Source organism: Pagrus major, chromosome 19 (genome assembly GCF_040436345.1).
Source record: "Pagrus major chromosome 19, Pma_NU_1.0".
Classification (NCBI taxonomy): Eukaryota; Metazoa; Chordata; class Actinopteri; order Spariformes; family Sparidae; genus Pagrus; species Pagrus major.
The window spans coordinates 28,625,448-28,641,033 of NC_133233.1; the positions used below are offsets into that span (position 1 = coordinate 28,625,448).

The 15,586-nt window shown below is 40.3% G+C and overlaps 1 protein-coding gene across 1 annotated transcript; it reads left to right on the plus strand.

The window, feature by feature from the left end:
• The first annotated feature begins 2,490 nt into the window (after nt 1-2,490).
• Nucleotides 2,491-14,611, plus strand: nrn1a (neuritin 1a). The gene is made up of 3 exons (XM_073488917.1): nt 2,491-2,545; nt 11,596-11,743; nt 14,383-14,611. The coding sequence occupies exons 1-3, from the start codon at nt 2,491-2,493 to the stop codon at nt 14,609-14,611; spliced, it is 432 nt and encodes a 143-aa protein (XP_073345018.1).
• Nucleotides 14,612-15,586: the final 975 nt, after the last annotated feature.

The window sequence follows — 15,586 nt, forward strand, 5'->3', positions numbered from 1 at the left end:
GAAGGTCACACTCAAAGTCAAACAAGGTCAAACACACACACACACACACACACACACACACACACACACACAGCTGGTGATTTTGTGTGTCCATTCAACAGTTAAACATTTTCAGATTTGAGTGTTTGGAAACTGTCCTGGTTACTCTGTGTGTGTGTGTGTGTGTGTGTGTGTGTGTGTGTGTGTGTGTGTGCGTGCGTGCGTGTGTGTGTGTGTGTGTGTGTGTGTGTGTGTGTGTGTGTGCGTGTGTGTGTGTGTGTGTGTGTGTCCTCCTCCTGCTGCAGCGCCTCAGGGAAACATCTGTGTTAATATGCAGGAGAGAGAGAGTTGGTTTGTTTCAGATTCGGCTGACATCAGCAGGAGAAGACGAGATCCCCCACATGCTGTTTGTGTTACACACACACACACACACACACACACACACAGCCAAACACTCCATGTTGTGAGTCTGTGTATGTGTGAGATCTCCTACGTCATTCAATCCCCTTCAGCTTCCTCAGTGTGCAGCTGAGAAGAAGAAGAAGAAGAAGAAGAAGAAGAAGAAGAAGAAGAAGACCAGACCAGTGAGTTGTTGAGTTGGAGACACTTTATAAACGCTGTCTCTGACTCATTCTTCATTATTTGGACATTGTGTCTGTTTGTCCCAGTGATGTTTATCTGAATATAGAGCAGGAAGTGACACCTGTAACACCTGTAACACCTGTAACACCTGTAACACCTGTAACACCTGTAACACCTGTAACATCTGTGACTGTATATTATAATTCCATTCAAATTGGCGGAGTTACCCTTTAAAAGGTGACATGAATATATAATATAGTGTGACGCTGCCACACGTCTTCACAGAGTCAATAATGTTCAGGTCTGCTGCGAGAAGACATTTACAAAAAACACACAAATGTTTTTAATTACTGTAAAATATTTCTGATTAAATATTTACTCGCTGCTTCTCAGTCTCATGTGTTGATCAGTTGTTGTGTTGTGAGACGGACATTTTATTCTGTGGTTCTGATGATGGAGGCCTCCACGACCATCACAACATCTGATAACAGCAATAAAATAATCAGTCAGGTCTGTCAGGATTATCAGATTGTTGAGAAGTGTGAAGTCACATGGAGCTTTGACCACCGACCTCTGATCAGCCCATCCGTCAGTCACAGTGAAGTCCAGGTGTCGTTTCAACATGAGACGACATCATAATGTTTCAGAAGAGCCTAAAACCAAACGGATCAATTATTTATGACGTTTCAGGAACTGGATCAGGCTTCATATTTAGTTTTCGATGGCTTCAGAGTAAAAACATGAAACAGAAAAATCAAATATCTTGAATGAAAATATGAATGTGTCTCCAGAACATCTCAGGTTTCTGTTTGAATGGATGGAGGTCGTTAAAAAAGTGAAAAAATACATATTTTCACATTAAATATATTTTACTGTCAATGTTTACAGACGTTTCATGATGTAAACATCAAGAGATCAAGTTTAAATTCAAGATTCAAGAAACTTTATTGTCCATCACACAGTGACAGAAAACGACCCTCAAACAACATGAAGACAGGAAATAACACAACATGAGTCCTAAATAAATAAATAAATAAATAAATAAATAAATACATAAATAAATAAATAAATAAAATAAAATAAAATAAAATAAAATAAATAAATAAATAAATAAATAAATGAATGAAGGAGTTGGTTCGGACCTGCTCAGTCTGTGTCAGGAGGTGACTTTTGTTGTGAGTTGTCTGTACAAATAAAAAATGACTGATTAATAAAAACAGTTCAATAAATCAATAACAGCATGTTTGCAAAGCTCCACTAAAAGAGTTAAAGTGTTTATTAATGTTGCAGTGGGAATAAAAGAGCTCCTGCATCTGGTCAGAGGAACTCTGAACTCAACAGCTTAAAATAATAAAATACAACAAAATATAATAAAAACAACACGCAGCTGAATCTTCTGTCAGTGTTTCTGAGTTATTCTGAGGCCGAAAAGCAACAAAACATGAAACAAAAGGATGAAATGATAATGAGAGAGAGAGAGAGAGAGAGAGAGGGAGGGAGAGAGGGAGAGAGAGAGAGGGAGGAGGGAGGGAGAGAGAGAGAGAGAGAGGGAGGGAGAGAGAGAGAGAGAGAGAGAGAGAGGGAGGGAGAGAGAGAGAGAGAGAGAGAGAGAGGGAGGGAGGAGGGGCTTTCTCTCTTCCTCTCTCTCTTTTTTCTTTTTTCTCTCCAGACGCGTAAAACCAGGCAGGACGCGCAGAGCACAGAGAGCACGAGCCACAGCAGAAGAAGAAGAAGAAGAAGAAGAAGAAGAAGAAGAAGAAGAAGAAGAAGAAGAAGAAGAAGAGCCGCACACAGACAGAAGAAGAAGGAGGAGAGTGTTGGATGTAGCTGTTGTTTTTGCGGGGCGTTTTGCGGGGAATGTGCGGCTCCTGCTCAGCTGCTCTCCAACTTTCTGAATCTCTGCTCTCATGGTGAGAGAGGACGCAGAGGATGGGAGTAACCTGGTCCTCCAAATGCCTCGCACTCTTCCTCGCGCTACACATAGGTGAGTGCGTGTCACTGCTGATCCACTGATGGTCAGAACCAGTGAGAGTCTGTCCGCTCCTCTCTGGTCGGTTCTGTCTCGGTTCTGCCCTCAGCAAAATGTTTCATCGCTTCCAGGACGAGACTCGTTATTTGATTCATAAAGACGCGAAAATATGTTTTATTCTGATGTGTTGTGTTTGATTCTGACACGAGGCTGTTTTTATATTTCACTGTTCGTTCAGTCGCTTCTGACAACGACTCAGAAATATTTGTGTTTTTAAAAGATGATTAAATTAAATTAAATTAATTTTATTTCAGCTGTAAAATAAATAATCTGCTTTATTTTAATAATATTTCATCGGATCACAGTTGTCACATGTGTCCGTGTCGGAGCAGTGAGGGCATGTGAGCAGCAGCGGGGCTACACTTCACATCGAGTGTGTGTGTGTGTGTGTGTGTGTGTGTGTGTGTGTGTGTGTGTGTATGCGCGCGCTAACAAGGGGAATGCCCCCCTCCCTCCCCTCCTCCTCCCTCCTCCTCCCCCCTCCTCACACCTCGGTTGTTTCCCAAACTGGAGACATTTGTTGAAATTTTTTTTTTCCACATTCACAAATAAATTAAATTAAATTAAATTAAATTAAATTAAATTAAATTAAATTAAATTAAATTAAATTAAATTAAATTAAATGATATTTTCAGGTGTATTTGTTATAAAAACGTCACGTCAGATCAGCTGTTTCGTGTGTGTCTGCAGCTGCACGGCAGGCAGAGTGAAGGCCGTGTGCAGGTGTGCAGGTGTGCAGGTGTTTCACTGGAGGAGATAAAACGCAGAAATGACGCGTTAAAAACATGAAACCGGAGCGTGATGCTGTGCGTCGTCCCGCCGCAGTGTGCGGGGCTGCGGGGCTGCGGGGCTGCGGGAGGCTCCGCGCCGTCACGCCCGGGACGACAGAGCCGAGGACGAGCAGCCACAACATTTATTAATATCATAACACGACATCATCTTTATTTTGATCTCTGCTGCTGATAATAAACAACGGAAACGAAACCACAGATCGACGCTCACGCGCTTCATTTATCTGCTGGTTTTCTCCAGTGTGCACGCGCACAACGCGGCCTCGATGGCAAATAAAATCTGCACGTTGATAAAATAATATTTTATAATAAAAATCTCGTGTGCATCAGCTTTTATTTGTCTCGTTTATGGCCCTTTACGGTTCGTTTTTAACGCGGCGGACCTGCAGGAGACGGAACCGCTCGTGGATCCGTCCGACACCTGGAGGGAGCAGCGAAACCAACCGAGGAAACCAGAGAAATATGGAGAAGCTTGTTGTTTTCTGCTGTTGCATAACGACGCTGTGGAGGAGGGCTCCGCGCGCGTGTGTGTGTGCGTGCGTGTGTGTGTGTGCGTGAGTGCATTTGCTGGTGGCAGAGAAATGCTGAATTATTCAAGACGCAGAATCCTCCTGGTGCTATTGTTAGAGAGAGAGAGAGGGAGAGAGAGAGAGAGAGAGAGAGAGAGAGGGAGAGCAGAGCGGGCTGGTTCTGACGGTTCTGACGGTCCGGAGGCTTCAGGAGGCAGAAACACGCCGACAAGTAGAAACAATAGAAGAAGAAATGAAGATGAATGTGTGTCTGGTTCCTGTTCGGCTGTTCTGGCAGCTCAGCTCTGAAACGAGCCGAGAATAAAACATCAGAACCGAATGAGGGCGCAGAGCCGCCGGGTCGAGCCGCGCACACGCACCAGGACGCGGAGGGATCGAATGAAATCGATTAATTAGTCTGAATCCTAAAATATCCCCCAGTTCACTGTGTGTGCAGTGATGAGCCTGCGGACTGGGCCGAACCGGCCTCCCGTCCTCAGCCTCACACCGAGTCTCTGCCCTGATTGGCTGCTGAGCGGCAGTTTGGCTGCTGCAGCATTTCACCGCCGATAAAACAGAAAAACGCACCGAGATGATTTTAACCCGCAGAGAAAATTCATTCCCGCACAAATAAACCAGCAACGTCCTCACATGTTTCATGTCTTATTATTTAGTTTGACACGTTTCTGCATCAGGATTCATTTAGAAACGAACCCAACATTATTTATTCATGTAAACTGGTGTATTTTTGGGTTTTTGGGGTATTTTTACGCGCGAAAAATCGCCTCGTGCGCGTCGGGAGGTGGGTGTGTCTGCTGTGTGGAGGCTACAACACGCTGCTCCTGGCACCGATGCACTGCAGGCAACAGTGTGTGTGTGTGTGTGTGTGTGGAGGCGGGGTGAATGAGTGCGTGCTTGGATGGGAGGCGTGAACGAAAAATACTGCGCGCGTCCCCGATTATGTGCGTGTGATGGGACTGTCCTGGTTTTACTCGAAGAAGAAAAAAAACCCCCGGAACGATAAAATAAAACAAAATAAAACAAAATAAAACAAAATAAATAAAAAGCATTAGAATAAAGATGAGCCAGCGGCGGACACGCGCCTGCTGCATCTTTACAGCTGCTGTGAAAATAAAAACGGGATTTAAGGATCAAAAAGCGAACAAATGAAGAAAAAACGACACTGATTTCAGAAAATGAAAATACAGTCAAGAAATATAATGAAATAAAACATTTAACGTCATTTTCAGGTACAAAATAAATTTAAAACGCCTTAAATAAAAGAAAATGCAACAAAGACACCAAATAATGATAAAAACCTGCCTGATAAATATTTATTAATTTAAAACAGCGTCAGATTTCTGTTCATCTTCATTCGTGTCCAGATTAAAATGAATGAACATCAGGTCACTTCATTCATGGTGACCTGGGCCCCGCTGATTGGCCCGTTTGACCCAAATAACTAAAAAAACGTGCTGCAGAAAGAGAGAGAGAGAGAGAGAGAGAGAGAGAGAGAGCATCATGTTAGAGATGATGTAATGCCACCTCCGTACAGTGGTAGAGCGACACCAGCAGAGAGAGAGATTCATCCACATATTAAATATCATGAGAACAGCGAATATAACACAGATATAATACAGGTGTGATACAGATGTGATACAGGTGTGATACAGATGTGATGAGAGATGTTCACACAGCAACAGAACATCTGCAGCATTCACACCTTCATTATTAATTAATATTCATAAATATTTAATTAATAAAATGTCAAATAAATCACATAATGCCTCAGAAACATTATGAGACGTTTGAAGAGTTACAGGATCAGTAAAATACAGCTTCAAGACACAATTACTGCAATATTACAGGAACATTACTGCAATATTACAGGAACATTACTGCAATATTACAGGAACATTACTGCAATATTACAGGAACATTACTGCAATATTACAGGAACATTACTGTAATATTACAGGAACATTACTGTAATATTACAGGAACATTACTGCAATATTACAGGAACATATTACAGGAACATTACTGTAATTTACAGTACTACAGTTATATATACATTAAAACTATTTACAATAAAACACCAATAAACACTTTATAGAGAATATCAAACACTACAGAGATTTAACATTCACAATACAGGCCTGAATATATATGTTTAACTGTACTGCATTATGTTCCAGTACTGCTTTTAAATATACTTCATTATGTTCCAGTACTGGTTATAAATATACTTCAATATGTTCCAGTACTGGTTATAAATATACTTCAATATGTTCCAGTACTGGTTATAAATATACTTCATTATGTTCCAGTACTGGTTTTAAATATACTTCATTATGTTCCAGTACTGGTTTTAAATATACTTCATTATGTTCCAGTACTGGTTTTAAATATACTTCATTATGTTCCAGTACTGGTTTTAAATATACTTCAATATGTTCCAGTACTGGTTTAAATATACTTCATTATGTTCCAGTACTGGTTTTAAATATACTTCATTATGTTCTAGTACTGGTTTTAAATATACTTCAATATGTTCTAGTACTGGTTTTAAATGTACTTCATTATGTTCCAGTACTGGTTTAAATATACTTCATTATGTTCCAGTACTGGTTTTAAATATACTTCATTTTGTTCTAGTACTGGTTTAAATATACTTCATTATGTTCCAGTACTGGTTTTAAATATACTTCATTTTGTTCTAGTACTGGTTATAAATATACTTCATTATGTTCCAGTACTGGTTTTAAATATACTTCATTATGTTCTAGTACTGGTTTTAAATATACTTCATTATGTTCCAGTACTGGTTTAAATATACTTCATTATGTTCCAGTACTGGTTTAAATATACTTCATTATGTTCCAGTACTGGTTTTAAATATACTTCAATATGTTCTAGTACTGATTTTAAATTTACTTCATTATGTTCCAGTACTGGTTTTAAATATACTTCATTTTGTTCTAGTACTGGTTATAAATATACTTCATTATGTTCCAGTACTGGTTTTAAATATACTTCATTTTGTTCTAGTACTGGTTATAAATATACTTCATTATGTTCCAGTACTGGTTATAAATATACTTCATTATGTTCCAGTACTGGTTTTAAATATACTTCATTATGTTCTAGTACTGGTTTTAAATATACTTCATTATGTTCTAGTAATGGTTTTAAATATACTTCATTATGTTCTAGTACTGGTTATAAATATACTTCATTATGTTCCAGTACTGGTTATAAATATACTTCATTATGTTCTAGTACTGGTTTTAAATATACTTCATTACGTTCTAGTAATGGTTTTAAATATACTTCAATATATTGTAGTACTGGTTTTAAAAATACTTCATTATGTTCCAGTACTGGTTATAAATATACTTCATTATGTTCCAGTACTGGTTTTAAAAATACTTCATTATGTTCCAGTACTGGTTATAAATATACTTCATTATGTTCCAGTACTGGTTTTAAATATACTTCAATATGATGTAGTACTGGTTATAAATATACTTCATTATGTTCCAGTACTGGTTTTAAATATACTTCATTATGTTCCAGTACTAGTTTTAATATACTTCAATATGTTGTAGTACTGTTTTTTTAATATACTTCAATATGTTCTAGTACTGATTTTAATTGTACTTTATTATGTTGTTGTACTGGTTTTAAATGTACTTTATTATGTTCTAGTACTGGTTATAAATATACTTCATTATGTTCCAGTAATGGTTTTAAATATACTTCATTATGTTGTAGTACTGGTTTTAAATATACTTCATTATGTTCTAGTACTGGTTTTAAATATACTTCAATATGTTCTAGTACTGGTTTTAAATATACTTCAATATGTTCTAGTACTAGTTTTAAATATACTTCAATATGTTCTAGTACTGGTTTTAAATATACTTCAATATGTTCTAGTACTGGTTTTAAATATACTTCAATATGTCGTAGTACTAGTTTTAAAAATACTTCATTATGTTCTAGTACTGGTTTTAAATATACTTCAGTATGTTCTAGTACTGGTTTTAAATATACTTCAATATGTTCTAGTACTGGTTTTAAATATACTTCAATATGCTGTAGTACTAGTTTTAAAAATACTTCATTATGTTCTAGTACTGGTTTAAATATACTTCAGTATGTTGTAGTACTGGTTTTAAATATACTTCAATATGTTGTAGTACTGGTTTTAATTGTACTTTATTATGTTCTAGTACTGGTTTTAAATATACTTCAGTATGTTCTAGTACTGGTTTTAATTGTACTTCATTATGTTCCAGTACTGGTTTTAAATATACTTCAGTATGTTCTAGTACTGGTTTTAATTGTACTTCATTATGTTGTAGTACTGGTTTTAAATGTACTTCATTATGTTGTAGTACTGGTTTTAAATGTACTTCATTATGTTCTAGTACTGGTTTTAATTGTACTTCATTATGTTCCAGTACTGGTTTTAATTGTACTTTATTATGTTCTAGTACTGGTTTAAATATACTTCAGTATGTTCTAGTACTGGTTTTAAATATACTTCAGTATGTTCTAGTACTGGTTTTAATTGTACTTCATTATGTTGTAGTACTGGTTTTAAATGTACTTCATTATGTTGTAGTACTGGTTTTAAATATACTTCAGTATGTTCTAGTACTGGTTTTAATTGTACTTCATTATGTTCCAGTACTGGTTTTAAATATACTTCAGTATGTTCTAGTACTGGTTTTAATTGTACTTCATTATGTTGTAGTACTGGTTTTAAATGTACTTCATTATGTTGTAGTACTGGTTTTAAATGTACTTCATTATGTTCTAGTACTGGTTTTAAATGTACTTCATTATGTTGTAGTACTGGTTTTAAATATACTGCAGTATGTTGTAGTACTGGTTTTAAATATACTTCAGTATGTTGTAGTACTGGTTTTAAATGTACTTCATTATGTTGTAGTACTGGTTTTAAATGTACTTCATTACAGGCTCCTTTGCATCACCTCTGGTTTAAAGTACCGTCTCGTGTCCCAGACGTTGTGTTTCGCCTGTTGTTGAGTATTTGCTCGTGTCGGTTCGAGGTCGTGTTGGTCGCAGGCTGACGATGAATCAGTTTAACGTCACTATCTGTCACCATGTTACAGGAGTATTAGTATAGTATAGTATAGTAGTATCGTTGAGAAACCAGCGCTGTAGTGGACGTGCACGCGGGCACCGACCAATAGAAACACAGCGTGCAGTGAGTCACAGTGTGCTGCAGGCAGGTCCGTCCCCCTCGTCCTCCTCTAACAGCCGTGTCTCGTCCTACACGTCACGCTGTGTTAGTCCTCAGTCTGATCGAGTGAAACCGGACAGCAGGCGTGTTATTATCCAAACCAATCAATCAGCCCCATCCCCTGCTTAACGAACCACGCACACACACACACACACACACACACACTGAGTTAACAGAGGTCATGTAAAGGGGCGTGTGTGTGTTCTGTTAGTGTGTGTGTGTTGACTGGCTGAGGTGGGGGGAGGTGTGTCAGACCTGGCAACCCGTGCTGTGTTTTATAGTTCAGTTTTCTCTCTGTTAAAGTAAATTAGGGAGGAGGCTGACACGGCCTGATTACAGCTGCTTAAACACACACACACACACACACACACACACACACACACACACACACACACACACGACTGAACTGTGATTACGTCATCACGTCAGCTTTTGATGGTTTCAGTTCTGATTCTTGATGAATTTCTTCAGAAAAAAGCAGCTTCATGTTATTTTAAAACCACATGTGACTCAAGTTTCAGCACATGTGAAGCGTCACGTTGGAAATCCTGTTTTAAATGTGAGAACTGAGGCCACATTTATGCATCAGGTGAAATGTGTTAACATCTGATTTGGCCAGTGTACCTGGTGTTTTCATCAACACATCTCACTCGTCTGATACGGCCGCTCGGCCGTAAGCTTCAAATTATAACGCTTCACCTACAGCATTAGTTTTGGACCGGCAGCGCCGCGGTCAAGTTAGACTTTCAAAATAAAGCTTGCTGACAAACATTTAACTTAATATGACACTACATCTTTTGGACTGTTATTAACGTTGCGAAACAGTCACGACTTGGTTTTCCACCAAAACTACCTGGTTAGGTTTAGGAACCAAACTACTTGTTTGGGTTCAGGCATAAAAACTAGTTTTTAGTTTAGCAACAGATCATGTTTTTGGTTAAAATAGCAGCGTTCAATCATGTCACTTACGTACCTTACGTTATGTAGTTATTGTACAATAACTTACTTAAACATAACCATAAAAAAACAACTCTTGGTCACACTCAGGACGGGAACACTAACATTTAAAACCACATTTGTTTTTATGTAAGTTGAACGTTTTGTAAGATGTAGTTTGCTGTTGAACTGTGTTGTAAAGACAGTTGTTTCTACGTTTTGTCCACCTGGTGTATACACATGTGTGTGTACCAAACACCTGCCTGTACAACACAATACAAACTGACGACTGTTGTGTTGGACTGCGTTATCTTTAGCACGGTGTACCTAATAAACTGGACACTGAGTGGAGCTGTATCTGCAGGATCTCATCAGTGACAGACGGAAGCAAAAGAAATCAATGGACACTGTCAGGAAACAGTGACCGCTTCAGATTAACACGGCTGTCCACCAGCCTCCATTCAAAAATCTACTTCTTTTCACTGACCTTTCTAAAAAGCTGTGACATTAAACCTGTGAGCTCTGTTATGGTCCAACAGAAGAGACATTAATACATGAACACTGATTCTGGAGAGCCACAGATCTCAGCCAACATGTCTCCAACATGTTTTGTTTCTGTGTAAATGTAGGTCAATCAGCATTAAGGAAGTGAAAGAACAACGCGATGGTTCAGTGTTTCAATGAGACAGGATGTGAACTGATATCGTTGGTGTCAGAGTTCGAGGCTTCAGAGAAATGTTGTCTCCAGTTCCTGATTTAGTTTGTGACTCTCGTTCATGACGTTCACTTTTCTCCTCAAAGCCTCAGAGAAGACAATTAAATGCACATTTTCTAAAAGGATCCTAAAACGTATTTATTTTAGCTTTTCTTTAATCTGAGATGTTCATATTTTCGGCTGCATTTTTTCAGTCTCTGTTCGGGTTAAAAAGCTGTTTTAGTGACTCGGAGAGACTCGTTTGTCTTCGCTCTTTGCAGATGAATATCTTCATATATAAAGTTTATAGCGTGAAACTGTTTCCATGTTTAACTGAAGATTGTTTGACTTTCCTTTACGTCAAGACAAGAGTGCTTATTGTGCAGAAGGACTCGACATGAACCTGACATAAACTAAAAAGATGGACTTGATTAAATCTTGATTAAATGTGACTACACATGGTTGGATGTGATATAAAAACATTTAAGTACAGTAAAACATGTTTTTCAAAGTTTGGAGAAAGTGTGAAGAGTAAATGTTTAAAGATGGAGGAAACTGCACCTCAGTGAGGCGACGGTGGTCCAGACGCTTTGTTGTTCGTCCAATAGGAAACCAGAACAAACACGGCCAATCAGAGGTCGGCCTGGTTCCTGTTCGCAGGCATCAAACAGAGATTTTCATTAATGTAAAAATTCTCTTTTGTCTCTTCCTTCCTCCCCCTCCCTCCTCCTCCTCTTCCTCTTCCTCTTCCTCTTCCTCCTCCTCCTCCTCTTCCTCTTCCCCTTCCTCCCCGGCAGTCTCTGTGTTGCAGACGGTGCTGGTCAGTGCTGGTCAATGTGACTCGGTGTTTAAAGGTTTCTCAGACTGTCTGCTTCAGTTGGGGGAGAACATGGCCAACTATCCCCAGGACCTGGACGACAGGGAGAACCTGCACAAGATCTGCAGGTATGTTGACGTCCAGACGGAGGACACGTGACTGAAGTGAAAACAGGCCTGACAGGACAAAATGTGACATAATTACTCCTAAGACATGTCCTCTACCATTAACCTGAAGATTCAAAAAGTGTCAAAGACAAACAGAAGTAAATTAAAGTAAACTAGTAAGTAAGTTACGGGACTGAACGTAGTTAATAGACAGACCAAATGTCACGTCAACGTATTTGAGCTGTTTGTCAGCAAGCTTTATTCTGACAGACTGACCGGACGTTGAATATCACATATTATATCTAACTGGACCACAGAGCCCGACTTGAAGCTTCAGACTGTGATGGTTCTGGTCCACAGAACAGGAACAGAACCAGAGACGGTGCTTCAGGGATTTTATCTGATTTCTGTGACGACAAAAGGAAAAGACAGCAGTTTTTCCAGTAACGAGTCAGTAACTGACTAAATAACAGATTACTTGAATGGCAGAACTAACACGTTGTGTTACTCGTTACAAGGAAAAAGTAATCCGAGTACTCTCATGGATTAGTTAGTTGACACTGGCTGGAGAGGCAGCTCAGGCTGTCGACTGTGTGATCATTAGTTTTTAACGTGACTGAAACAAGTTTTGGATTCTGCTTTTGGCCACAAATGAAAACAAATAATGAAGCTGTGATCCTGCAGCCAATTTATTCAATTAACTTTCCTCTTAAAATGTTTCATTTATCTGAATATTTCTGCTGTGAACCGGCCGAGAAGCCTCTCGATCAGACGCAGAAAATAATATGAGTGATTTAACTGAAGACCCTGAGGAGGTGTGAGCCAGCTGACCTCCACCTCCCCCACCTCCCCCACCTCCCCCAACACACCACCACCCAAACCGGGTGGGCACCAGATGGCACGCTGCAGCGAGGAGCCCCCACCCCTCCACACACACACACACACACACACACACACACACACACACACACACACACACACATGGTTTTTTAATTCAGTGACAGCTCCATCACAGCGGTGTTGAGGCGTGGCAGGAGGGATGCTTTAATACGCCTCCTCACACACACACACACACACGCACACACACACACACACACACACACACAGCAGCGTTAATTGCTCTGAGATGTAGCATCGACACGGCTCGGTTCAGCAGGTCAACATCAATAAGAGCAGATTGGAAGATTGGATTAGATACGCTGTGTGTGTGTGTGTGTGTGTGTGTGTGTGTGTCTGTCAGCACGCGTCTGTGAGCAGGCTGGTGTCATCTTTACATTAACTGGGAGGAGGAAGGACAAAAAAAAAGGACGAACAGACGAGAGCTGGAGACAGAAACGACAGAATAAGGAGGAAAAAATAGAAATAAGTAAAAATAAATAAAGGAAAATAAATGAATGAATAATGAGGCTGGAGAGGAAGAGAGAGAGGAAGAGGAGGAGGAGGAGGAGGAGGAGGAGGAGGAGGAGGAGATGCTGTTTCAGTATGAATAAAAGATAAAGTGAGAGAGGAGGGAGGAAGAGGGAAGGTAACAATGAGGGAAAAGAAGGAGAAATAAGGGAAGAGACAAAGGAAGGAAGGAAAGGAGGAAGGGAAGGATGGAGGGTGGGGGAGGGACATCTGAGGAAGGAAAGGAGACACAGGACAGAGGTAAAATGGAGTCTACTCGGCTGTCTGATGTCATTTATCCAACTTTTAATTATTTTAATTTCATCACATCACCAAATATAATCACAGATTTGTTGTCTCGTCTTCACGGTGATTTTCTCTGGATGTTAATAATCTTCTTGCTAATAATCGGCTCATATTAATCTCCTGACAAACAAACAAACACACGTTATAAACTTTGTTTCTGCCTCCGTCTGGTTCACAGCAGAGCTGCGTCTTATTTAAGAACAATACATCGTGATGAAAACCCGTGATGATGACTGAAAACCCAGCCATCATCTCCTCCTGATGATATAAAGTCAGGCTCAGCCATCATCTCCTCCTGATGATATAAAGTCAGGCTCAGTCATCATCTCTTCCTGCTGATGATGAAAGTCTGGTGAAGTCTCATAGTCCACAGAACATTTCTGGAGCTTCACAGTCAAACAGAGTGAAGCATGGTACGTCTTGACGAGCTGTTTGTGAGACATTTTATGTAGTTTTTTGGTTGTTTTTACATTTTAAATCAAGTCTCCAGCTGCTTCAGTTGTTTAGCAGAATGCTGCAACTGTTTTACTGTGAAGGGAGGAGATGATGACTGGACTTTCATTGTTGGGTGAACTGTTCCTTTAACGAGAGTCTAAAATATCGGCTGATGAGAAAAACAAACATGTTTAATTGTAGGATAATTCTCAGGAAACACAGCAGAGTCGTCCTCAGTGGCAGCTCTGTACAGTAGCGTGTATTGTCTGCTCTGTGGCCTTCACAGCTGCTTCACTCCTGCTTCACTGCTGCTTCACTCCTGCTTCAGCTGTTGTCTTGCTGGAATATAAACTTTGCCGGCTGCGTCCTCATAAGCTTTTCTCCTTGCTGTGTTTTTCTGTGGTGCCAGATTCTGGGATGACTTCCATTCTTGGCTCTGCCTCTCGAGTGGATGATGCATTCAGTTTAAAAGCAGCCTCCCACTGCAGTCATAAGCTTGTGGTGTTAACGCTCGCTGTGTTTTCTCCTGCCAGTTACTGGGATAACTTCCACTCCTGTGCCACGACGGCGCTGGCGGACTGCCAGGAGGGAGCGACGGACCTCTGGGAGAAACTGAAAAAGGAGTCCCGCAACCTGGATTTCCGTGGGAGTTTGTTTGAACTCTGTGGCGGCGGCAACGGAGCCCCCAGATCAGCCGACGCCAGGGGCCTCGCCTTGGTCCTAACCACACTGCCCACCATACTGACTTGGCTGGCGTTTTAACAGAAACACGGGAAAACATAGAAAAAAAACACACAAAGTGAAAAGAAGAAAAAAAGGAAAAACACAAATGAAAAAAGAAAATAGAAAAAGAGTGATAGCTGCTCTTCGATACTGAAAAAACAACTTCAAAAGGACTCATCACCAGAAAACGACACCCAAAATGGATTTTTACGACATCACTCGACGGCGGCCTGGTTTGCCTTCCTGGGACATCTGCAGGCCGTCCTCCTGGAGCGCTCATCCAATCACACGCCGACCTGACCCGGAGGTCGATAACATGAAATATTCAACACGCCATCGAGCTGAAACGATGACAATGATGAAAATTTGATGGATCCTTGCCCGCTTACAATCGTGGAATTACACAGTATTAAAGTCAACCATGAATTATTGATGTTAGTAGGCTAGGCCTAGACAGCACTATGTGACTGCCGGGTGCTGACACAGTCTCAGGCTGTATATTAGGGTTCCCATATAGCCTAAGGTACACGTTCATGTGCAACGCCAGGCCCAGCTCAACTCCACAAAATCAATAAGAGGAGCCGAGGCCCGGAGCTCGTGTCAGACCAGTCGCCCGATTCCATCACGGACAGTTTTTCCTTTTTTATCGCGCCAAGTTGACTGTGTTGAGCCCGGTAGGTGTGATGGACCGAATGCTTGACAGTGATGTAATATTTGTATTCTTATTGGCTGTTTATTGTGTTCAGGCCGCGGTCACACCAGCTTTGATCACGGTGGCGTCTCGCACCAAGTTCGAGTCATTTTAATGGAGTCGTCACAATCGGCAGAAGTCAGTTTTTGCACCCAACAAAAAAGCAAAACTGCAGTGACGGCATCGACCCATGCAGCATGGCTTACAGTCAATCGTGTGCCGGCGGTAGGTGTATTTAAAAATTTAGAGTATTTTCGTTCTGGTTGTTGAACTGGCTCGCTTGCCATCATAAAATCGACGCCACGTGAAGAGATCTCGCTCTG

What these genes read in the sequence shown, in the direction of transcription:
- nrn1a (XM_073488917.1), top strand. Translation starts at nt 2,491, where the DNA reads ATGGGAGTAACCTGGTCCTCCAAATGCCTCGCACTCTTCCTCGCGCTA. An exon ending in CTTCCTCGCGCTACACATAG is followed by an intron (nt 2,546 to 11,595) that starts GTGAGTGCGTGT and finishes CCTCCCCGGCAG; the next exon opens with TCTCTGTGTTGCAGACGGTG. An exon ending in AACCTGCACAAGATCTGCAG is followed by an intron (nt 11,744 to 14,382) that starts GTATGTTGACGT and finishes TTCTCCTGCCAG; the next exon opens with TTACTGGGATAACTTCCACT.